The sequence below is a fragment of the Nannospalax galili genome, unplaced genomic scaffold (genome assembly GCF_000622305.1).
Source record: "Nannospalax galili isolate Female #2095 unplaced genomic scaffold, S.galili_v1.0 scaffold144, whole genome shotgun sequence".
Classification (NCBI taxonomy): domain Eukaryota; kingdom Metazoa; phylum Chordata; class Mammalia; order Rodentia; family Spalacidae; genus Nannospalax; species Nannospalax galili.
This window is the reverse complement of record NW_008353267.1, coordinates 1,361,610-1,388,924: the sequence shown is the minus strand read 5'-3', so window position 1 is coordinate 1,388,924 and position 27,315 is coordinate 1,361,610. Positions and strand designations below refer to the sequence as shown.

The 27,315-nt window shown below is 38.2% G+C and overlaps 1 protein-coding gene across 1 annotated transcript in view; it reads right to left on the bottom strand.

The window, feature by feature from the left end:
* The window catches only part of Kcnh5 (potassium voltage-gated channel subfamily H member 5), a 371,827-nt gene that overhangs the window by 243,258 nt on the left and 101,254 nt on the right, over positions 1-27,315 (bottom strand). The window contains exon 7 of the mRNA XM_008850496.2: positions 8,492-8,918. Within this exon, the coding sequence (XP_008848718.1) occupies positions 8,492-8,918 (427 nt within the window). The remainder of the gene's footprint in view (positions 1-8,491; positions 8,919-27,315) is intronic.

The following is a 27,315-nucleotide window of genomic DNA, read 5'->3' as shown; positions in this document are numbered from 1 at the left end:
TAACAACTCACTTTCAAGCCTTTCTGGGTATCCATTAAGGTCCATACACTTTTAGGTCTTCATCAGGTATATGTGAAAATGTCTTTGCCCCTGAGCCAAATTCCTTTCAGTCTTCTTGCTGCCTAATTTCCACAGAGAAAAACACTTCCTTTTGCAAATATTCTTTCAAAAACTGTATTTCCTTGCCTTCATATTATCCCCCTAACACTCTTTCCTCTTGACTCTTTACCTTGCCATTAGTCTAACACCAGAATAGACAGTCACTAAGCACTGACTGACTGACTAAAGATGTATTTTCAAATAGGATAGATTTTACAACTAATTAGGATGAAAATTGTGGACTTTGAAATATCTATGACACAAAGTTTAATATTCATAAAGCCATCACTGAAATACATTTGGATCTTAAATAATTAGAATTAAATGTACAGTGCCCAAGGATTTTCAAGACAAGCTTTGATGCTCAAAGTAATCATGAAACTGAATTGTACCATTGTTCTAGGAATTAACCTGAAATGACCTGGCCCAAGGAGAAGACTAAAACTGCATTTAAGATGTGGAGAAATTTTATCCTTTATTTCACAGAGGCCTCAAACTAGGCTAACTTGCTCCAGAGAAACTAAGGCATGGACCAGAATGCATACAGAAATGCATACAGAATTTTTCATATTATCCCTTGACAGTAATCATATTGGTGAATTTGAGGCTTCCAGTACAAAAGTATATATGCCTCTTAGGCTATTATAGGAAATTTAAATAAGTGTTTCTACAAAAACAGATATATCAGGCAAGCATGGGCAAGGGTTGTGACATTCCCAATAACATGATCTATTGCTGATGCCAGCACAATCTTAGTTATTTTAACAAGTAAGACACATTGCAGCTGGGGTTTCCTCAAGACCACAGACTGTGGTTTTTGTGACTACCTGCTTTGTCTTATCTCAGCCTAAGACAGCTCAGAGTGGCCTTGTGATTTGAATAAAAGTAGAAGCATCCAAAGTTTTGGTATTTCTACATGTATCAGCAAGCACATATTATTAGTGTGCTAACACACAAGGTTCTTGAAGTGCTAATTACATAAGGTTCTTGTCAAATACACTTGTAAGTACTTACTCATTTACTGTACAGAACAAATTTATACTGAGGTTCATTAGTTCCACATTAGGTTAACTTTCCCCCATCATCATAGACATATATTTCCTGAAAGTCAGATAATTTTTTACTTGCATTTTGTCTTGTGTGTGTTGTTAAGGAAAAATTTTATCTTTGGAGACAAAAAATACACTATTATGCTTACATTTAAAAAGTAGCTAAGGGTCCGGGCGTGGTTGTACACACCTTTAATCCCAGCACTTGGGAGGGAGAGGCAGGTGGATCTTTGTGAGTTCAAGGTCAGCCTGGTCTACACAGTGAGTTCCAGGACAGCTGGGGCTACAAGGAGACCCTGTCTCAATAAGACCCCCCCCCAAAAAAAATAGCTAAGCCTTTAAAAGCTGAACTATCCTTCCAGCCTTTAATCTCAGCACTTAGGAGGCAGAGGCAGGCAGATATCTGTGAGTTCAAGGCCAGCCTGGTCTACATAGTGAGTTCTAGGACAGCTGAGGCTACAGGGAGACCCTGTCTCAAAAAGACCAAAAAAAAAAAAAAACCCCAAGCAATACCTTCAAAAGTATTCAACATCCTTACTAGTTAGGGAAATGAAAATTAAAACTATTTTAAGATTTCATCTAACCCCAGTCAAAATGGCTAAGAGCAAGAGAATAAATTATACCAATGCTAGTAATGACGTGGGGAAAGGGGAATGCTCATTCATTGCTGGTAGGATTGCAAAGTTCAGGCCTCTGCCCCCAACTTATTTATGTTCTCCAATCACTGGGTCTTACCAAGCTCTATTTGCTTTCATTCTCAATGAGAAGGGGTCAAGGAAAAGCCCATAACCTCAGCTTGACTCTTATCAGAATTCCATAGGAGATGATGAGTGAACTGACCAACCTTTGAATAGGATGTGTGGCACTGGCCCCTGCATGATGCTCAATGATCAGTGTGTGACTAAATGCATTCCAATGGTCCTTAACCACCTACAAAGAGATTCAAATTTTCCATCACACATCATACACACTTGGCAGGTGGTCTTGGTATACTTTTAAATGTGCCAAATTATTTCCCTGCTGGATTATAAACCATACCAGTCCATTACATAAAGTTTCTAGGCTGTTTAAGCTATCAATTATACCCTTTTTGAAAATTGCACACTAGCATCATTATGACAGAATTTCTTGCCTACCAATTAAGCCCCAACAATTTATTTATATTTATGGTTTTTAGTCTTGCTTCAATTAGCTTCTCAAATCTCAGTCTCCCTAGACCCACTGCAGAACAGATTCTGTCGCAGACCACATGAATTATGCTGCCTCAATTCATCAGCTAAGCAGGCAACAATAGAAAGGGTAAACGATGATTTAAATGAAATGAACGTGCCAAGTCCAAACTTTGTTGTCTACATGCTAATTAAGGTATCTAATAGAACTTCAAAAAAAATACACATATGCACCTAGATACACACAGAAAAGAAAATGCTAAACTGTTTATGGACAAGAATTATCCACAACTTACTTTTTATTAATATGTTTCTCTGTTCCATTAAACTGTAATGAAAGAAGCACATAGTGTTCTTCATGATGGTTAGACTCAACTAGAATACAAGTTATATAATAATTTAGTAATAAAGCAAATTACTTTCTTGATGAGTCTTTAAAAGAGAAATCATAAAAATATATTAAGATGAGTATAATTATGTTAGAAAAATCTACATTCACATTTCTTTGTTTTATAATCATCAAGACAAATTATCATTGCACTAAGGTGTTTCCTGAATAGCAGCAAAATTGGTCAGTCTGCTAATCTTTAGAAAATGGAAAATTATTAGGACTCAATAATAAGATTATTCAAATGAACTGGATTAGAAAACATTTCACAAAGACATCATTAAGTATTTACCAAGAAAATTAGCAAAGAGATTACATACCTCTTGATCTAAATAACAAATCTACTATTTTCTGTAACTGCTGTGGAACTGAAGGGCAATAATATGCTCTTTCACTGAAGTCCTTTGATAGTGAATTTCATGAATTTCAACAGAGCAGTCAGATTTAATCACAAACGGACAGTGGCAAAGGACTGGGGAGGATCTAACCATGCAATGGGGTAATGGCCACTCTTAGAACTGTAGAGGTCACTCTAGGGGGAAAGCAAGCCAAAAGTGGAAAAAGACACATCTGAAGTCACAAAAGCATGATTGAAGACATATCTTGAGAAGAATCAACCAACCGGTTCAGGAAACTGTACTGATGGGTTCTCCACATTTGACAAGCCTAGGAATAAAGGGTTAGGGTTGGAAAAATTCCCAGATATAAAACAAACAAGAGTACTGGGATCCTGCCAACACAGTAGGGATCTGAGATGCAGTGGGAGTAAGCCAAAGTTGTATAGCTGTTTCCTCCAAATTGAAACAGTCCTTCCTGGAAGTAAGACACAGGCTTATAAGATTCAAGAAGCTCATGAAACTTACCAAACTTAAGATGTTTAGAAAATGACAAGATTCACAATGTCCCTCCTCAAGTTTATAAAGGCAACAAACATTTTCTAGGAAGAAACCCTTCTGTGAAGCTCCCTGGTAGGTGGGCATAGAGCTCCACGGCAGCAGCTTTCCTGACTCATATCTCATGCTGGAGCCAGCTTTCTAGTGAAGTTGTTGCCTTTGAATCACCCATGCTTTTGTTAAGTAACTCAAACTCATTAGTTCATAAAATTCGATGTGAGTGGAATCATGTCTTTGGTCTGCCATCAGTGTCCCATCTGGGATGAATAGACATTTGTTTACATCACCCCAGGAAAAGTCAAACCAAAGCCATGGTCATAACTTTTCTTTGAATATTCCTCTGATACTAGCAAAAACAGTCATGCATCTAAATTCTTGGACAGAATCCACATGTAGTCAGCATTAGGTAGCAAAAAACTGGAAGTTGGACCATATCACAAAAGAAAGGGTTTATAGAGGATGGAGGAACCAGATTGGCTGCCATGGAAATTTCCAAATTTCACTGCAAGGTTAGAAATTTTAAAATGGTTTTCCCAAGAACAACAGCCAAAACAAGCTACCACTTACAACTAATTGATTTATTATTATTATTATTATTATTATTATTATTATTATTTTCAACAACATACAGGAAGTTGACATCTCTGGTATTGCCAGCAACTTTTTGATAAAAGGTTTTTTATAGTTATTGAGTTATAAGGTCCAAAATGGTGCTTATCAGACAGCCAACACAGACTCTGTATTCCCAGCACAAACAAAAGCATGAGCTTCCCTGTTTTCTACCTCCATCTGCCCTTTAACTCCTTTCCTACCACACACACACACACACACACACACACACACACACACACACATGCCCTTGAACCCCTGGCAGTGACAGACAGCACATAATCAATTCTGAGAATACCAATGTTGTTTTGTCTCATTTTTTTGATAGTACTATAGAATAATACCAAGAGTATAAACAGCTCCACATTCATATCTGTCTATTCTGTACATATGTGTCTAACAAAGGTAGGAACTGTACAAGGTACTATAACACTTCATAAGTCTGAAATCAGTTTATTAGAAGGGAAATATGTCATGAAATCACCAAAGACCAAGAAGAAAGAAAGATATTAAAATCCCTTTTCCTAAAACAGTTTGGCGATAGAAAGTAAACCTCCACGGAGGCATAAGTGGAAAAGTTAACAGACAGAAAGATGCTAAATATGGGAATAGATGCAGAAAATTTATCCTCCTGTGTTGAAATAGGACGGCAGAAACTCAAGATGACCAGGATTAAAATCTGGTGTTCATCTTAAAATCTAGACAAAAATTAAAGATGAGGAAAGAGGAAATCTTCTAGATCTTGTATATAAAATCAATTCATACAAAAAGTATAGAATAAAATAGAATCAATTCTGAATCAAATGAAGCTTGGAACCTGCTAAAATAAGAGGAAACTTCCAACAGAGGTAGACACAAAAAGCAAAGTGAGGGGAGGAAGCCCTGTTGGTGCTTCCACTGACTTCTTAGAACTTACATCAACAAGCCAATTGAGAGACTCAGGGCTGGCCAGTCAAGCTGCAGGAACTAGGAACTACTGTCCCAGAGGAAGACAAGCAGAGATTTCACAGAAAAATCAGGGTTAATACTCAAAGAGCACTTGTCTCTAGCCAGCCATCTTCATCAGAGTCCTATCTGAGGTACAGAAAACGGCAGATCTTCAGCATGACCATCAGAATCCTCTTCCCCCCATTGAAATAGAATCAAGCATGGAACAGTTAGGAATTGTTTAGAGGTTGGGGGCACAGAAAAATCGGAGAAGCAACCAAGGACCCTGTGCTGTGGGGCTGACGTTTAGGAGGAAAAGTAAAACAGAGGAAACTTGATTTCAGTTCTTGATAGGTTCCGTGGAGGACATGATCAAAAGCTGTTGTATGTGGCGGTTGGTATTGAGGTGGTTTTTACAGTAGGGAAGCCTGGGGAGGAATTTATGAAAGGTGACTTGGTGGAAACCTGCATGAATTCAGGGTGTAGATCAGGAAAGAGAGTTATAAGTAGTAGGGAAAACCCTGACATAACGCGGTTTGATATGCTCGGAGACAGCAAGAGAGCTAGCGTGGACTGGTGGGGGGGCAGGCTAGACAAGAGCAGCAGGAGTAAACAGCACAGGGGAAGGCAGGCTAGGGCTTAGCGGTAAGTCCTCAAAAGATGGAGTTGGTTTCTGGATTTTATTTTATCTGCATTGGAGAGGCTTGAGTTGAGAAATGGTGTTATTTATTTACTTTAAAAGAGCTACTCTGGATTATAGGTAGACACTTTGGGGCAAGAGTAACAATAGAAGGAAAATGTAGGAAATTATCACAATGGTCTAGGCCAGAAACAACAGTGCTGTACATCAGTGTTTACTGAAGCACTATTCATAATAGGCTATGGAACCAAGGTAAATGTCCAACAACAGAGGAATGGGCAAAGAAATTATGGTGCACATTGTGTGTGTGTGTGTGTGTGTGTGTGTGTGTGTGTATTCTGAGAGAGAGAACTAAGCTATGTCATGTGCAGAAAATTGGTGAAACTGGAGATACTCATATTAAGGAAATTAGACAAGTCTCAGAAAGACAAATGTTGCATGTTTTCTCTCATCCATGGTCCCTGGATACATAAAACATATATGTATTTATGACATGAATGTAAAAGCTAAAGTGTCCAAGGGAACAAAGGGGAGTAGCTGGAGAATAGCAGGAGAAAAAGGATGGGACAGGAAGAGAGGGAGGGAAGAGGGATGTGGCAGTTATCAAGCCAGTGTACAATGCACATTTGTGTAAATGTGTTTTTACATTACACAGTACCACAGTATATTAAGTATGTACAATGAAAAATTTTAACAAACAAAAAATTTTTAAATTAAGATGCTCTTCAACAGATGAACAGTTATACAGTGGAATACCCAAACCACCAAATGATACTCATACATAAAAAGGAAAAAATAAACAACTACTGATACATTCCATTTACATAGATGTCAAGGGCATTATGTGAAGTATAAAAGCCAAATGTAAAAAGTTTCACTTTGCATTTTTTCATTTATACAAAATTCCTAAAATTGATTGAGCATTGAGTATTAGTTTTAAGATATTAAAGATAGTTGGGGAAGGACATTAATTACATGAAGGAAATCTTTGTGGTGTTGGAACAGTTATAAATCTTTGGCGGGGGGGGGATGCTAGAGATCAAAATCAAGGCCTTTTGCCTTCTAGGCTAGTGCATAGCACTAAACTACATTCACAGCCCCAAATTCCATATCTTAATTGCAGTGGCATTTATAAGAATCAACATGCATGATAAAACACAGTCGATTTAGGGATAGGAAGAGGAAACAAGGTGAAGAGGGAGGACAAAGCCCTCTCTGCACTATCATTGCAATTTCCGGTAGATGTGATTACTTCAAAATAAAAGGTCTTTAAAATTCTAGCTATGCAGAAGTATAAGGGAAATTTATTTTATAAGTAGCAAAAGTAGCATCATTATAAATACTATATCTGACAAAATGCTGTCTTCAGAATCTCTGAGGCACTTTTTTGCCAAGACATCTTATCAATACATTTTTAGTATTAAATAAAGGCTTGGTTAATCATGGAGATCGCTGTATGAATAGAACATTTTCCACCTGAAAGCCTCCAGAAGAAACAACATTTGCATTGTAATTCTCCCTCTCACTGAAAGCTCAAAGTGACACTTAGAACCCTGGTGCTCTTTTTTCTGTAACTATACCTAGAAAGATTCAAGCCAGGAAGATAAGCAGTTTCAACACTGGTGCTCCAATAGCTTCCAGACACTCTAAAAGTGTGAATGCTTAGACCCAAGTTATTCACATCCAAACCAACCAATGATCCTGGACTCTAAGATCTTTTTTTAATGTCAGAATCTGAGCCTTTATGATGTGGATCCTCAAAAAAGATGACTTTGACCAAACACCAATGAGCATGATTAAAAGGCTTAGGAAGTATGCTGATCCTAAACACACCTTCAGCACAGCAATCTTAAAGACACGCTGGGGTCTGCACTAGACACGTATGAGTCATCTAGATCAGCTTGAACGTGCACGTTTGTGAACTTTCCCTCAAGATCTTTTAAAACAGTGTCCAGGGTTTGTACCTCCTTAAAGTCTGGGCCTCTGATGCCATCCAGTCTGAATTTGAGTGCAGAGCACCTGATCCTTAGCTCTTTGCTTCTTTGAAAGGTCATTCTGCTTCCAAGAACATCATCAGTATGCTGTGCTCTCAGACATTCATGTTGAATCCTGTCATTGCTGAATGGCCTTACGTTTCCTAATCCCTTCATTCTTTCAGCATACACTCGATCTATTTGTAAAAAGACTAAATTTATGAACTTCTTTTCACTAGTCTTCATTGTAAACTGTATCCTGTATCCTGTATCCTGAGGTCCACTTTAATTCAGAAATTCAATTATTGACTAAATCTTTTCTAAGTTAAGCATTTTACTTCAGATTCTATCTGCTTTTTTAGGAATTTAACATACCGCCAACAAAATTTACAGAATATGCCAGATACCTCCTGTCTAGATGCCGGTGCTGGTTGCCTCCCAGGAGCTGCTAGGTACAACGCCATGCATAGAATTAAATCACAGACTTCCCATTCAGATTTTTTTGTCATCCTAGCCACACTGTTTTTCAGGTGCTAATGCATTCTAAAGAGTAAAATACATTATTCTGTATTTTTTATCTTCTAAGACCAAATAAAAATTAAACCAATTGCAAATGCTATCACTTAAAACACCTTTCTCAAGATAAACTAGATCATTTTAATCCAGTGATTAGAGCCAGAAAAACTGTAAACACTAACATCATTTTTAAAAAATCAAACCAAACCAAAAGTCAAAGGTACTTACAGCCAACCATCATCATGGCCACTGAAAACATCTTCTCCACATCTGTAGTCGGGGCTATGTTTCCAAATCCTATGGTTGTAAGGCTCGTCATGGTGAAGTAGAGGGAGGACACATACAGTGAATCCTTGCTGGGTCCTCCTTCCCAAATCCCTGCACTGGTATTGTAGCGATAAGGAGTCCCAATGCTCAAGGCCAGCTGATAGAGCCAGCTGTCTATCTGGATGGTGTTGGTGACTTCATCAATGACCTCATAGTCTCCAATGCTATACCAAATACAGGCTAGCCAGTGGGCAACAAGTCCAAACACACACACCAGGAGCACAAGGACTGCCGCTCCATACTCCAGGTAATGGTCCAATTTCCTCGCAACACGGCCCAATCGTAAGAGGCGCACCACTTTTAAAGAACTGAAGAGACTGCTGATCCCCTGCACAAAAGAAAAGAAATGACAATATACTTTCAGGAAAGAAAAATGTTAGGAAACAATACAGTGGGCCTCTTTCATGAACTTGTTTACCCAATTATATGCAAAAAGCATATACACAATAAAGCTCTGATCTTAAGTAAGAAAAAGCCAGAATGTTGCATTTTATCACCCAGAAATAGACTATTTCAAAAATTTTACTAGCTAAAATAATTTTCCATTAGCTAATAAATACTCACCTATTTTATACACAGTATATAAAATAATCAAAGAACAATTATAAATGCAATCAAAACAGAGTATATATAAAGGGATGATAAATTCAGACCTGCTCTTTTTTCTTGCTATGAAACTTCTTTACAAGTTTTCTTTTTATTTTTTACTTCGTACAGGGTAAATCTGCCAAGTCTTCTGAATAAGGAAACTCAGTCTCACTAGCAAGGAAACAAGAAATGCTTCTGTCCGTATGGGGACAAGAAGCAAAGACCATCACTGGTCCCAATGTGCCAGACAATGAACTAAACCTAGGATTGGCACATGGCCTCCAAATTACCATCATTCACTAGCAATGCTCACAGGGTACGGAAAAGAAGGGCATCGGAACAGTCATAGTATGTTGAGAAGCTTAAAGCACTGTACAGGAAGAGCACGGGCTATCATGGAAGTCAAGGAAGGTCCCATAGTCACTTTGGGGGAAGCATATAAAAGACTACCTGGGAGTCAGCAGTGGGCATCATAAATGGAATCTTGCGATTGCAAAACAAAGGGAAACTAAAGCAATGACCTAGTGTGGTGGTTTGAATGAGAAGGTCCCCCAGAAACTCCAAGTATTTGAATGCTTAGTTCCCATTTGGTGACACTGTTTGGGAAGGGTCATTGAACCTTGTATGGCCTTACTGGAAGAAGCACATCACTGGGGGCAGGCTTTGAGAGTATATAGCTTGCCAACTTCCAGTCTGGCTCTCTCTGCTTCCTGTGCCTACTTGAAGATGTGTGTACTTAGCTATCTATTCTGGCTGCTTCAGGCCATGCTTGCCCATAGTGGTGGACTCTTATCCCTCTGAAACTGTAAGCTCTTTCATCTATAAGTTGCCTTGGTTGGTGTTTTATCACAGCCGCAAAAAAGTAACTAATACACTAGGAAGTTCTCACTTGTAAATCAAGTCAAGGCCATGACCGCCCTACTGTGAACCCTTTCTCGCAGATGATGGACAAAGAATTCAGCATAGTCTACTCTAAGCTTAATTCTAACCAACATGGAGAGACTGGTTGATGTGACATTTACAAGACTCTAATTATGGAAAGGTAAAGATCTTGACAGTTGAGGCCAAAAAGGTTCAGAATGCATCTGGTCTATTATACTGTACTTCACAGCGTAGTATTGACTTAATTTTTTTTTCATTATGAAAATTTCAAAGAGAAAGAAAAATAGAACACGGGAAGTAGAAACAATGGATCCTGAAGAAGCAAAAAGTAATAGGGTAATTCTGACAGATTCGTCTCAATTTCAGGCTGGTCTCAATTTCATTTGTCAGCTCTCAGAAGCTGTGTCATATAAGCAGACTTAAATCTTCATTTCACTTGAACACTTGGAGTAAACAAAGAGACATTGAACAGTAGTTAAAAGAAGCAGAGTTAGGACTGGAGAGACGACTCAGTGAGTAAAATGCTCTCCACTGAAGCATGAGGACCTGAGTTCAATGCAAAGAACCATGTAAAAAGATCAGGTGTGGCAGTACATGCTTGCAATAGCAATATTGAAGCTGCAGAAACAGGAGAATCCAGTAAGAAATACCATCTCAAAAAATAATACTCGTGTATGAAATTCTCAAAAAATAAAAAATACTATAAAAATAAAATAAGGTAGTCAGCTCTCGAGGAAGAGCATCTGAGGTCATCCTCTAGCCTCTGCACACACAAACATGCACACATAAACACACACTAAAGAAAGAAAGAAGGAAAGAAAGGAAGGGAGACAGAGAGAGAGACACACACAGAGAGAGTCGTATTAATAAACTGAAATGACAAATAGGTCTCATCCAGTGACAGAGATATTTTGAGGTAAGAAGGTTTGAGACAGCCTGGAAATGCTCAAATATGGACCTGTATAATAGCAACAAAAAAGGCAAAAATTTAGTGCTTGTGGAAGATTTCTGTAGACTGGGTGCCGGGTTGAGCCCTGGAGACATTAAGATAAACACATCTTGCTTCTGCTTAAAAGGAACTCATAATTGAAATGCATGAAAGACTCAGTTCAATTTAAAATAAAAACAATGTCACAGTAGATGCTGTTTTCCAGATAGCTTGAAGTCGTAAAGAAATGGGACATCTCTTTAAATGCTGCATAGAAAAAAAAATCATTTCTGTTTGAATTCCTCTTTATAAAAACAGAAGGAAAATCAGAGAAGAAATCTTTACCTCGTTTGAACTAATAAACAGCCCCAAGTCCCTGCAAGAAGGTAAAACTCAGACTCTACTAGAATTGGGGACCCAAGGAAGGGAGGACATAGTCCCAATCACTGACAGGCAGATTTCTCCAAAACGTGGCAGCTTACCCTGAAGGGCACCTGCTGTAAAGTTATTCAACAATCTAAAATATTACAACATGCTTTGTGAACTTGGTTAACTCATTCTGCCAGAGGTTATACAGCTAGCATTTTTTTCCTAACTTTTAACCAGTTCCTCAACTGGCATCTCTCAAAATCATTTTCCAGGTTTACCCTTCTCCATATTTCCCTCATAGGTTAGGATTCTGATCATGAGGGTCTGCAGTTTTCTTTGGTTGGCCTGATACATAGTTCGGTATCAGAGATTTTCTGTGTTATGTATTGATGAATAATACCCAGGACCTCTTCTCAGCACACAGGCAAAAATTCCTCTTGAGTTTGTTAAAATAAGGCAAATGCCTGCTATAGATTTCCATGTGAATGTGCTATGGGTTTCCAAAGGTCTGAAGGGAAATGATTCACTTTTCCCAACTCAGTTCCTTGTTTCTTGTCCTGTGGGTACCATTGTTCTCCATCTGAGTTGACTCTTTCCTCTTTCTGCCAGATCCAGATGGTTTTCAAATACTGAGCTGCTTGCTGTTCAAAGTGCCTGAGAGCTCAAAGTACATATACTTAACAAATCTCTCAAACTTCTTTCTTTTCTATTCCTATGGCTTTGGTCATGGTTTCATGTTTTGAGATTGTTCATTGTTGCTGTTTTTGTCTCACTTACATGATGGAAACAGCCTCTTCATTAACCACCTTAGCTCTACCCTCGTTGCCTGTAAGTCCCAGATCACACTCTACAAGCTGCCAGTGTAGAATTTTTAATGCACATCTGTCTAATCACACCCCGTTCTGATCTAAAATCGTTTCCTATTAACTCATCATTCATGGCATTAACTATTACTTGCCTACTATAATACGGGAACCTGTGATGACATGTGACCTGGTCAGCCCCTCTCCCACCAGTTCCTCTGTGTGCTTGCCAGGGCTCCGTCACACTGAGCTCTGCAGGCAACAGAATCCCAGGCTGCTTTGTGCTATTATAACTGGTTCTTCACTCTGCTTGAAATATCCTTTCCTCCCACTTTCTTGGTGGCTACAATCTTACAGCATAGTAAACACTCTCTCCTCCATGAGCATTTTCCAGCAGTCTCTCAGCCCCACTGTCCACACTGTCATGCTGTCCCCTTCCCTCCTTACTGAGAACCAGGTGTTTTGATTTCTGTTATGATGCAATCTTTGTACATCTATAGTGCAACAATTATCAATGCCCCACATTATTACAAGTCTATTTGCATGCATGGGATCCCAGGAAATTCTAGACTCCTTGAGGAGTGTATCTATTGTCAATTACCAACATGGCATTTAGAACTACATTAAGCAATCAATACATGTAATAAAGGAAAGAGGAACTTTTACAGGACTAGAAAATGTGGGGGTGAATTCAGGGGGCTTTGGTTAATAACAAATAAATTGACTCGAGAGCATAATGTAGAGAAAACACTCAAGGTAACATTGGGTTGCATTAATAGGATTCAGCATTGAGTGTGAAAGAAAAATTTTCCTTAATCTCTAAACTGGCCATGCCACACATTAAGGGCCATATATATTCATCAGATAACTGCTGGAAAAAACTGAAAAACTATCCATATTAGGAAATGGGAACAGGATGAAGAAAAGGAGAATGGGCAGGGCACAACTGTATCCCAATACACAGGCCAGGAATGAGGCTGAGCTCATTCTGTGAAATCCTAATGTAAGTAGCCTGGCTCATACTTAGATCTACATAGATAGAGGGATGCACCAAAGATGTCTACAACTGTGTGCTGTGCACTCCCCTGCAGTCAGTCAACCAAAAACTAGATCAGTCATTGCTACTTAAAACAGACAAGACTAGATAATAATAATACAAAGCAAGTATTCACCACATGCCAGGTAGTGTTCTCAGTGTTTTCCATGTAGGAACTAATATATTCTTCAAAGCAATTCTTAATGATAAGCATCAAGAAAACATAATCCAGATAAGTCACATCACTAAGTTTACATGCTAGTAAATGAAGGATATAAGAACAAATATGAACAGTCTGGCTTCAGGATCTTGGCTCATTCTGAAATTCACTATACCTAGAATATACATACAGTAATCACATTCCTTCCTACAATACTGGCTTATGTGTGAGGCATTCTCTGCATAAGAGAATTAAAGATTAAATACCTAAGCCCCTGTCACCACTCAGTTGCAACAGGGATCTACATTGGGCGGGGGGGGGTCTAGGAAGGGTATAGTTCTCTGACATGGAACAAGTCATTTCATCCCCACAATAGCAATATCCTGACCTTCTTTGTTCATAGGAGAGAAGTGAGGTTTCACGGTCATAGTTAGCAAGCAGTAGGAGCCTCATGCAGACACAGCCCTCCAGATTCTTAACACATTTTCCACAACCACTATCTACTTTGCCATCTTCCTGTCCTTATCCCAACCCATCCCACATACTTCCTGAGATATGAATCTTCCTAAACACCAGTACTGAGCACATCCTCTGAGGGCCCATCTCTTTGGCTGGGCTTTAAGGCCACTCCCACCCTTGTCTATCTGTCATATCATTTCCCACTACTCTTGTGCATAGCTATAGTATGTCTGTCAAACCAAATTTTGGTTTTTTTGTCTATAGGGTTCTCCTCGTTTGTTGTTTTATCAAATCAGAAGTTGTTATTAAAAATTAATAATATACAAAGAACTAAGTTTATTTAGAAATCCCCCATTATTTTGTATCAAAAATAATTTTGCTCAATCATTATAAATCAAAAACTCAAGTAAACTAAAAAAAAATCTATCCCAGTAAAATAACATAAACTGTATGTATGGTAAATAAGTTATACTGTGTTCACTCAATGCACTGTTATCTAAATGTAAGCTAGAATTATACCCGAAAACAAGAATAAGTATAAAAAGTCATACTGAAAAAAAGCAACAAGACACCTAAGTATTTGTACTGTATAGGTCCATTTGTGAAAAGTTCAAAACTGGGCACAACTACCCTATGGGGTTAGAAGTGGAGAGAGCAGTTCCTGTTGTTGGGAGAGGTGTAGTGGCTGTGTGTGTTTGCTTTGCAGTTCTGTCAGCTGTACATTTAAGATCAATGTGCTTTTCTCTAAGTACATTGCAATTAATTACAAAGGTGTTATGGAAGCCCAGTGGTCACCATTCTGCTGTAACAAATTACCAAGCACAGGATTTAGATGAATGACATCTTATTCATCCTGAATGCAGAATGGGTCATGACCAACACTGTATCTAAAACAAAGTATTTTCTTATTTCATGATTCATTCTCATAACCTTTACATTGGGTCACAAATTGGATTCAATTCATTGACAACTTTAATTTCACTCCTGTGGTATTATTAGATACTCTTGGAGGCTGGCCTTTGAAAAATTCCCTCTCATTCTTCTCATACTTTTCCATAACAACTTCTTGACTCCACTTTCCACCAATGTTATTGCCCCATTCATTTTCTGCTTCATTTCACTCCAACGTTCCAACCCTTTTGTTCCCTCCTCAGCACTCCAATGGCTTTCTGCCTTTATTCTAACCTCTGAGATCTTACAGAACAAATCCCTGGGGATCCTCTGGTGGAAGAGAATATCAAACACAGCAAATGCATAATAGAACACAGCAGGGTTAATGGAGAACTCTCAGTCATCAGCCTTGCCCATCCTGGCCAATTTCCTTTCTTGGCAAGTCCCCCACCCCCCAGGCCAAAGTAGCATAGAAAACAATATCCAGGAGACATCCCTGGGCTATTAACTCTTTCAGTTACTTTTATGGATTCCCATGTTAAGGAGATGTGAGGTATTACCAGCACAAAGAGAATTCCTTGCATTGATAAAGCCATCTCAAAAACAAATCAATTCTGTCAGTGATCATCACTAACAACAGCAGGAATATAATTCAGCAATATGCCTTCCTGCTTTCTTCTCTTCCTTGTTATATAAACACAAAAGACTGCTCTTGTCCAAGGATCCATGACAATTAAGTGAGGGCAAAGGAGCATATATTTATACATAATATCCAGTTGCATGGTTTTGACCTATAACTTGCAATCTTGAAGCACAGGCTTTTGTGATAGATTATTTTTTTTAATATCTCTGATTACTTCCCTTCCTGTATCAGTACCCCTTTGCAAAGTGGCTTGCTATTCCTCTAGTGAGAAGATAGGATTTATAGTCTAGCATGGTGGTACATGCCTTTAATCCCAGCCCTCTGGAGGCAGAGGCAGGCAGATTTCTGTGAGATTGAGGCTAGCCTGATCTACGTAGCAAGAGCCATGCCAACTGGGTCTATAGGGAGACCCTATTCCAAAGAATAGAAAAATAAGATTTTTTTTCACATCCTTTGAATCTGGGCCAGCCTTCTGGCTTGTTTTGTTCAGAAGAATGTGATAGAAATAACATTGTGTCAGTTCAAGTCTAGACCACAAAATCCTTGCACAACTCCAGTTATGGTCTTAGAACCCAAGCGAGCTGCTATGTGAACAAAACTAGCTATGGTTTTGGAGGAAGAGAGACCCCAGAAGCAGCCCTTTGAGTCATTGATTTCCAGCATCTTAGACTAGTCAGGTCCCAGCCAACTCATTGGCAAGTTATTGACACAAGTCAACTTAACTGAAATAAACACAAACTAGCCCAAATCTAAAGAACCACTCAATTAAAAACACCGATTCATCAGTTGGATAAACAGTGCTTGTTACTACTCACAAGATTTTAAAATAATGTGTTATGCAGGCAAAACAATTAACTGATAAAAACGTGAGGATATGTTATATGGTTACAAATACAGAATTTCATACTTGAATGGCAGGAGAAAATGAAAGTACGTAGTTGATAGAGAGGTACCACTTTAACCAAAACACTTAGCTCAATCAGATACAGGCATATTAACTAAATAATATTTAATATATAATTATTAGGTGTTATTTGCCTGCTGTATTAGAAAACATATTGCTACCATACATTACATGGCTTCATGGCGATGAATGCTCCGTAACAGGGAAGTCAAGGTTATGGCTTCATATACATTGACAATATTTCTGAAATCCAACCTCACCTAAAAACCTCATCATTACCTTAGGTGCCACCCATGCACTTAGTCCTTTCAACAAACTAGCCAACCTCGGACGTTATCTCACTGGTTCATCTGCAACAACCTTTCCAATTCTCAGATATTCATTCCATGGACACCATCTGAAATCTGTCACACCCATTGCAGCCTCTATAGTCTTGAATTGGGCAGTCCTCCTCTCTGCCCATATCCTCTACTCAATGTTCAATGGCCCAGTTCTACTAAATCCAAAAGCAGTTCAACCACTAAACTTCCCTCCCAGTAACATCCCCAATCTCTTAACATTCTGAATTCTCTACTTTTATGATTTACTTTTTATTTTTCATTATGTATATATGGGGGTGGGGTATGTGCATGTGAGACCAGGTGCCCACAGAAGTCAGAGGCATTGGATCCCAAGGAAGATGGAGTTACAGGCAGTTGTGAGCCACCTGACATGGTTGCTGGGAATTGAATGTGGGTCCTCCGGAAGGGCAGTACATGCTTTTAACTATTGAGCCATTTCTCCAGGCCCTGAATTCTATGTTTCTTGTACTATTTTAGCACCATTTTAGCACCATAATTTTAGTAACATCAGTACCATGAATTCTTTAGCATTTCTGACTCTTCTTATACCCTCTATCAAAATCAGAATCTTGGTTAATTATCAACTTTTTTTAATACCAGGTTAAGAACAACTCAGGAAAGCCATACAATAAAGATTATTTACAGTATAAATTCACTAGCCAACCTCAAACCATCTCTCAACTACTTAGAAACTTTGTTATTTTACTTATAAGTTCATCTACTCACTGCATTTTAAAATGTCTCTACTCAAAGTCATTCTTTATTCTTTTATATTTTCCCATAGACACTTAAATATTTTATATCCTTCTCAGTAAAAATGATAATATACTCCTTCATTATCCTCACACCTGTTATCTGATTAAGAAAAATCAGAAACTACAAAGTATCTTTGTCATCTTTTTGTAACATCCCCTACTCCTAAGATATCTTTAAATTCTATTCATTTTAATCCTTAAGTATCCATCAAATTTGTCTACTCTTCTCCATGTGTACTGTCACTATAGTAAAAGCATCTCTCCTCCTATACCTAGCAGAGTTTCCTAAACTTCAAGACATTTATTTGAACCTATTCAGTTGGTTCTGAACAAGATAAAACACATTTTCAAAATCAATATTAACTTAGTATCACAAGATAGATTTTTATTATTCTAAAATCTACTTAGTTTTGCACAGTCTTGCATGATCTGGACCATGTTTACCCTACCAACCTCAACATCCACCATTCTCTTTCACTCCCTCGCCAGCCTACTTTCAATCTTTTGAATACAGCAGGTTCCTTCAAGAACAGGGACTGTACTTGTCATTTGTTCTGGATGGAATGTTCTACAACTCTTTCATGTCCTGTCCTTAGCCTACCTGGCACTATTAATATTTTACATCTCAGCACAGTCATCACCTCTTCAGAAAACCTTTCCTTTCCAGTCTAGACCATGTCATTTCATTATATAACCTCAAAGGGACTTGCTTATTCCCATCATTACATTTGTCTCTTTGTGGTTGTGTGTGACCACCATATTTTGTTCATTCTTCTTTCCACAGGACAGTCTGTAGCACTTATGACACATAGTAGGTACTCAAAATATTGATTGTAAAATGAGAATACTAAAGAAGGAATAAATTAATGAGTACACACATCTCTCAAAATAATTTCTGACTCCTCTAGAGTATAATAAATAATTAATAGCTAATCTTCACAAGTTGACAACATTGGGCAACTGGATAGAAACCAGAAAACAATAACAAGCTCCATTTCATAAGCATTGGGTTCTTATTCTAAATAGATTTCATACATGAATGACTACATAGTCCATTTCCATTTCCTTTTGTAGAGTATAATTTAAAGACTGAAAGAAAATTGCAAACTACATTTGTTATCTGAACCTCTAACCCAGATAACAAAGTCTGTTTTCTCCTTCCTATTCAGAGCTTACTTCTCTGACTCATGCTATCAAGAGTCCCGTAGGGAAGTAATCCTAATTACTCCAAGCATTAGCAGCATCCTTCGGTAGGGGATCTGAATTTAAATAACTTGTACCTGACACCTGCCTTAGCCAATTTATATTCTTACTGAATCACGGTGGCTTAGATAGACAGGTAGGCAGACAGATAGGTGATTGATAAAGAGATAAATAGATATGACAGATAAGGGGCATTTTCTTTTTCAGTAATAATTCACTAACTTTTTAATGTTTCTTGTTGCAGAAGAGACTGTCTTTTTAATATCCATTGAGTCAACAGTGAATATAAAGTCCAATCAAAATATGCAACCAACAAAGAGATATTCTGAGGGCTGGAGAGTTGCTCAGTGATTAAGAGCACTGGCTGCTCTTGTAGAAGAGCTGGGTTCAGTTCCCAGCACCTACATGGTGGCTAATAACTGTTCTAAACTCCAGTTCCAGGGAATCTGACGCCCTCTTCTGGTGTCCATGGGCATTGCACACATGGGTATACTTACATATATGCAGATAAAACACATAAAATAAAAAATTTTTTAAATTTCAGAGATACACTGACTAAAGCCTTGACTTTTTTTTCAAACCTTATGATATACTTACATGCAAAGAAAGTTGCCTGAAATCACTGACTACATTTTTACATCATTTAAAATAAAATCCAAACTCCTTACATAACCTGCCTTTGCCTGCCTCTTCAGTCTTGCTCTGCATCTGTCTCTTACTCTCCGCACTCTGGTCTTGGGCACTTCTTTCCTTCCCTTTAAAACGCCATATTCTCTTTCTCCAGGTGATCTCCAAGTATGCTGTCCTCAAACCCACCAACTACTTTTTCCTGATGAATTCCTGCTCACCTTTGCAGTCTAAGATTAAATAGCATTGCTTTAGAGGGACTTCTCTTAGTTATTCCATTTTCAATTAGGTTGAAATTCTTGTTTTATGATGTGGCTAATTGACTTAAGAAATGCTGGCTGGATAAAGTAACAGGCAATGAAATTTGAAACAGAAGACTAAAGTGATTGCAATTAACTATGTAAGCAAGTAAAAAGAGAGGGGTTGCGTTTATAATCCAGAGTTCTCCAGGGAAACAAAACCAATAGGAGAGATAGAGAAGGAATTAGAAACAGCAAGGCAAAGAAAGAGGAAAAGATTACAAATTTATAACATATCTATCGAGAGAGGTGTATATCTACACAGAGATCTCCACATCAAGAAAGGTTAGCCAGGCATGGTGGTACACACCTTTAATACTAGCACTAGGGAGGCAGAGGCAGGCTGTGAGATCAAGGTCAGCCTGTTTTACATAGCGAGTTCCACAACAGTTGGGGATACTGGGAGACCCTGTCTCAAAAAATCAAAAAAGAAAGAAAGAAAGAAAGAAAGAAAGAAAGAAAGAAAGAAAGAAAGAAAGAAAGAAAGAAAGAGGGAGGGAGGTTGGTTTACTTTGAGATATTAGTGGACATGATTACAGGGGCTTTATATGATTAAATACAAATCTGAACATCCCTCTTCCTCTATTCCATTCAGTCTCAACAGACTGAAAGAGACCTACCAACACACCCACATAGGGGAACATGATTTACTTCCTCACCACTCACTGATGCAAATTCTAATCTCATCCATAGCCTGAGAGACACACCATGAAGAATGCTTAATCTTCAAGTCTTGTGTTCAGGTCAAGATGATAAATAGGATGAACCATATAAACTAAGACATCTGTGGGGCTGGAGAGATGGCTCAGGGATTAAGAACACTGACTGTTCTTGCAGAAGACCTGAATTCAAATCCCAGCAGCCATATAGTAGCTAACAACTGTCCATAACTGCAGTTCCAGGGGATCATACAGCCTCTTCTGTCCTCCACAGGCATTGCATGACATGGGTGCACTTACCTACATGCAGGCAATACACACATACACATTAAGTAAAAATAATAAAATATTAAAAAACTAAGAAATCTATGAAGTAGAGAAAAGAGAAAAAGCATGCAGACCTCAATAAGTAAGGCAAATTGATGATAAAACTCTCAAGTGAAGATCTGCAACCCCTGGAAAAACAGAGCATCAGCATGGGCAGCCACATCTCCCATTTTCTCAAAATGACCCTTTCCAATAATTCTAATGGTAATAGGTGATGATGTGGTTTCAGGGAGTATAATAAAAAGATACTGGAGGAAACAATGTTAGACAGTGATACATAAATGTGAACAGAACTCCTATCTACACACCCCCATCCTTCCTCATCTCACCCCATCCTGCCCACCACCCCTCTTCCCTATTCAATGATCAAGCTCCCAGTTTCGTATGCACTCCTTTAATGTTAGAATTTGTTTGTATATTGAGCCAAAGTCTCCCTAGTCATCTTGGTCTAGCACCATATTTAATTTTCAGGGCTACTATTGATGCTTGTCATATGCTCTGAAAAACGTTCATCTTACATTAAATTGACTATTACTTGAGGCCACATGACTCTCTTTTCTCTAACAGACACATTTGACCAATACATACTTTCCTACATTGTTCAACTTCTAATTACTCACGTCATTATCTGTGTGTACTAATGCCCTGCATTGTTTTAATTTGTTGAGAATATCACTATATGAAAATACATGAATATCTGAACATTGGTGCATGTGTATACCTGAAGGCTGTATAACAAGGAACACAGTGCCAGACAGGAGAGACCTCCCTTTGAGTTGTTGGTCAGAGTATTCCAAGAGACTCCCAAAATAACAGGGGCTATTGCTGGAACCCTTGATTACCTTCCAGAACTTGAAGATAAGACCCTACTTCTGAAGACAGGGCATACTTCAGACACACGTCTCAGAGCAATGGAAATGAAACTGACTTGGAAGCCTTCTCCCTAAAGTAAGTCTATATCTCATAATTTTAGAAGATACTATGGAAACTGTCTAGCCCAGTTCTAAAGCCTAATAACCATAATGACTGGCACAGCAAAGTACATCCATTGGTGCAGTAGTGGCACTGCTTTCTATGGGTTAATCAACAGCTTTCTAATTGGACTTAAAGCCCTCTCAATGGGAGGGAACTCATGGGTGGCACTGGAAATATAGCCAAATACACATGACTGAAGAGATTATAGATCCTAGAGAAAACCCTATCTCTGTAATATCTCTAGACAATCAAAATTTCTTACCATATGCTAAATTTGGATCCTTATATTTACAGACAAATGTACTGTATACCACTAATCAAAGAACCTTCTTTTCGCAACAGATGACGGACATTACAGAGTTTCACAACTGGTCACACACAGAGAATAGATGTCTGTGACATATCTACAGTGGATCTTCTACATCGAAGGCTCATGGAACATTGGAACAGGGGATAGAGAGAATACTAACTCTCTTTAGTGAAGTTTCCTCATAGAACAGAGTCCAATGCACACAGAATGCCACAACTGGGTAAGTTTTAGAGAATAAGAGACTATGCATATCCCTGGACAGGACTCCTATATTAAATCTCACCAACACATGGCTCAGGGTCTACTGCGGAAAAGGAGCTGGAAAGATTGTAAGAGTCAGGGCTGGGGCATGAACATAAGGAAACAGAGGCTTTCAGGCCACTGAAAACATTCTTATAAACTTGCAGCAATGCTAACAGCATGCACAAGACTCATGCTGACTCAGACAAGAATCCAGCATAAAACAGGGAAATGCACAGCAGGCCCAAACCCTAGCCAAGGAACTATTGGCAAATGATTACTGTGGAGTGAGGGAGCGTTGATCTTCTTTAAGGGAATGTGTCTAGATAGACTGACTAGACTCCAGTGGATGAACTTGCACCGAGGGACGCGTGGCTAGAAATGCTTGACCAGATAAGACAATATATATGACAGAATACCTTAAATATGGTTAGGGGGCTATGTGGGGCACAAGGGGAAGGAGGTCTAAATTTGATTAAGATGCATTATATGAAATGCACAAAAACTCAACAAAAATATTAAAAAGGAAAAACACCAAAATAACCTTTGCTTTAGATTAAAAAAATATGTAATATGTATATAAGCACAATTTGAAATTTTCATGCATGCTTACTATGTTTTCTCCCTTTCTAGAATATAAACTCTGACCAAGATAACCTTAACTTAATTAAACTTTAGATAGGCTTCATTCCAATTCCAGGTCCCTGACTGTCCCTTGCCTATGGTGTTTATCATAGAACACTTTCAATGATAAATCTTTCTCTAGTCCTTCAAGATGTAAATCTTCTCCTAACCACTTGCCTCTTTTATATGCCAAGGATGTCTTGATCAAGGACTTTTGGGACTATCTTGCAAGATGTAATCATCAATAAAGACAGTGTACTCCCTACTGCCCAGTCTACTTCACACTGTAGGCCCAACATCGGTAGGTACCATTTAGCAAACATGGGTGGCCTAAACCCATTGACCAGCTTCCCCAGAATTTGTCTCAGCCAAATGAGGCAATTTCTCTGACTTCCATTGCAACAACAGTCTCTCACCACTATTATAAGATTCTTGAATAAAGAATTCTTTGCTGTTCTTAGCAATATCTGATTTGCATGTTCATTCACTACATGATCCCTATCAGTTAGAATAAAGAAGGAACTCAAAGTATTTTTAGGAATAAATTGGTGAATGAAATGAAGAAAAGAATTTTTTTTTAGGTCTTTTTGAGACAGGGTCTCCCTGTAGCCCCAGCTGTCCTGGAACTCACTATGTAAACCAGGCTGGCCTTAGACTCACAGAGATCCACCTGCCTCTGCCTCCCAAGTGCTGGGATTAAAGGCATGCACCACCACCCCCGGCTTCAAGACATTTTTTTTTTTTTTTTAACATCTAAAGGATGACTTTGGTTAAAAAAAAAAAAATCTTCTTGGTCATCCCTCTGTTTCTAAATGTCTCCATTAAGGTGATTTAAATAAACAGTCATTCATTGCACTGTACACAAGAAATATAATTAAGCTAGAAATCAATGTTAGTGATAGAAATTTATCATCTATGCTAACATGGAGACTGCATGCTTCATAAAAATAATCACTTCCTTTGCCAACATAAACAACATTGTCCTTAACTAGACATGTTGTTATTAAACTTAGTATCAGATTTCAGTATCAGACGCGAAGCAGAATAGATTCTAAAATTCTAACATATGTTGGATGTAAATTTCAGTAAGAAACTATGATTATAAGAAAGTAATGTTGGGATGGAGAGATGGCTCAGTGGTTAAGAGCACTGGATGCTCTTGCAGAGGATCTGGGTTTGATTCCCAACATCTACATGGTGGCTAACAACCATCTGTAACTCCAGTTCCAGGGGAATCTGACACCCTCTTCTAACCTCCATGGGCACTGCACAACACCAGCGGCACCTACCTCCATGCAGGCAACATACTCATACACATTAAATAAAAATAATAAATAAAATATTTTTAAAAAAGAAAGTAATGTTGCCCAGATTCCTAATACCTATACCTCATCATTAAAAAGCAGCTAGGACAATTGTAACATCTATAAAATCCAAGGCAAAAGCTTTTGGGAACAGTCATTCAAAAATCAATATAATCCCATGTACAATCATAAGAGCCTGAAGAGATCTCTTATCACATCAACCTAAACACAAACATAGTGAAAACTAGCATCATGAACCAAGCATGGTGGCACATAACCATATTCCCAGCACTCAGAAGGCTAGGGTACATAGAAAGATTGAGTCTAGCCTAGGCTGTATGGTAAATTCAAGGTGAGCCTGAGCTACATAGAGAGACCTGGAAGAAAGGGAGGAACAATGAGGGAGGTGGGGGAGGGGAGAAGGGAGGGCAGAGAGGTAGAAGAAAGGCTAGGACTAGCATCTTCCAAAAGAACAAACACCAGAAATTTGATGGTAAAATACTTATCTACATCTGCAGTGCTGATCAGTTAAATATATCAGCTCACAAGAATGCCATAGATAATTATCAATAGACTCAGAAGATGAACAGGATAAGAATCATTGCTTGTTAGTAAGGCAGTCATTTCCATGAGGACTGACCTCAGAGGAATCTATGTAGCAGTCCACAGACCTATCTATGGTCCTTCTGCTTCTGCTCCATCTTCCCACAGTGGATAACTCAAACATGAAAAAAGGACACTGGAGCTATCTTGACTTAAAAGGCTTGAGAACTGAAACTGACTTTTCCCTACCATTCCACCTAGCAGTGAGAACTGTACCCATATCCTTACTGTCTACATTAGCATGGGTTTATGCTAGTCCTCTGTATCTATTAGACTGATTTTACTTTCATACTCAGAATTCTTGTTTCTACATTACTGGAAATTTCCAAAAACCTTTAACTCATCAATATAAAATATCAGCAGACAACTTATACCATAAGATTCTTTTGATTCTTGACTTAAAAATTCTTATCTTGAAATCATGGGTGTAGGTCAGAAGTAGGACACACAATTAGCATAAATAGGGCCATGAATTCAATTCTTATATCAAAAATAAATAAATATTCACCTTATTGTTTCCACTAACTATGAACTGTTGTGTCATATCCTTGAACCTTACCCAATCTTAATAAAGCCCTCTCCCCCAACCTCTCCGCGATGGTAAAGATCTACCTTGCATCAAATTTGTAATTCTCAATAGTTTCTGTCCTTGTTATTTTTTTTTCTTGGAAACATAAGTCCAAAATCTTATACGGTAATATTCTCCTTTATTTTGATAAATCTTCTTTGTCTTATTAGAAGGCTGCATTTTTTTTAATTTGGAAGCACACAGCTTTTGACAATGTCATGTCAAGAGATTCCACCCAACCTAATACCTTTAACAATTCAACCACTGGAACCATGATGGATATGCTCAGAGTTGCATCATGCAAGCAAACCCCTTTACACTCTGTACACTCTTTACACTCATCTGGTTATTTATAATTCACTGAAAGTTTTTTGTAGTGTGGAAACAACTTACTAATTCTTCTTTTAACATGAGTTATACTTCCTAGGAACAGTAATGAACTTCCTTGATCAGGTTTCTGGACTTTCAATAGAGGAAGAGAGTTGACCAAAGGTTAAATTCTCATGAAGAGATGGAAATGGTTTATTGACTCTTTACAAACAATGTCTAATAAAACACTTCAACAATGAAGAAATCAAAGACAAAATAAACATATTCCTGTGAATTAGCATGTGTTCTGTGAAAAAAGTAATATTAGAAAATAAAATGAAGCAAAAAAAGTCCCAATGGGTAATAATAAACTCCATTAACATTTTTTCCACAAGAGTGATGGAACTATTTCTTGAGCACAGGGATAACTACTGCACAAAAAGATAATAAGGAATGACTTCTATGAAATCATCCATAGTTAAGGTACATTTTTCAAATACAGCATGCAGATTGCAATACAGTTCAGCTTTCTTTGCCTTCATGTGGGAATCATGCCCCAAAGCTTAACACAGGAAGCATTCATCATGAATGAAGACTGGAACAGACAAAAGTTTCTTCTTATGTAAGCAACAAAATTAAATAAAGGAGCCTTGTTGCTTGTAATTTCCTATCCTCTTAGAGCTAATTCCCTTGGTAGCTAATTCTCTCCCTTCATCTCAGTGAAAAACTCATACAAAATAATACATTTCTGCAACATTGTCAAATTTTTCAAATATAAGAAGAATTTCTATCATTAAGTCTGTGTATTTCCCAATCAATATCCAGCAGGAATAGAATTTAAAATCCCAGATTTCCAATTTGGAACCTAAGGCTGACTCTTACCCTCCAAACCTTTTCTCCCTTTCCACCCACTTTTGTCATTAAGAACAATGGTTTGACACTACATTTTCCCTCTCAAACTAGAAATTGATTATTTTTTTCATTCAGAGACAGTGTGACCACTTTTTAATCAGTTATCTACAATGCTTTGTATGCAGAGTGAGAAGTCCAAACTAAACCTCAAGTTGATCACTAAACAGGTATGATGAGCTGGCAGAGCTAGCCATCTGTTCTGGGTAGCTTCAGTTGTCAACTTAACCGACCTGGGTAGAGGAAACTTCAAATGAGGAATTTTCTCCATTGGATTAGCCTGTGGCCATGTCTGTGGGGGCATTTTCTTAAGTGTTGAGTGATGTGGGAGGGCCCAGCAAACTGTGGAGAGTGACAGCCCTGGGAAAGTGGTTCTGGATTGCATAAGAAAGCAGACTGAAAACAGGCCCAAGAAGCAAGCTAGTAAACATTGCTCCTCCATGGTCTGTGCTTCAGTTCCTATCTCTTGGTTCCTGCCTTGACTTCCCTCAATGATGGACTGTGCTGTAAACCAGATAAATTCCTTCCTACCAGAGTTGGTTTTGGTCAGTGTTTTTATCACAGCAATAGAAATAAATAGGATACAATCTAACTGGAATATTTCTTACATATGAGTATAAAACTATGCATGGACTAGGAGGAGATGTGGGCACAGTGTCTAAGAGACAAGGAATGCCCTCTTATCTTTGAGGAGACATCCTCCTGGCTCTTTCTTCCCATTATTAGCAAGAACTGGGTTGGAGAAAGGTGATAAATTTTAATGCCTCATCAACATCAATAAAGCAGTAATTGTGTGCTAAGCATCATGACAGAAAATGAAAATCCAAGGCTTTTACTTAAGGAGAATCTCTACTTTAGTGAAACATAAGATCTGCCTTCAATTCCTCCAGAAACCAGCAGAATGTCCAACTCTGAGAGCTCTAAAGATCATTATTGAATTTCAATTCTTTGCTTGAAGCAGAAAATAAAAGAGTGGGTAAATCACTAAACCCTTAATCAATAAATATAA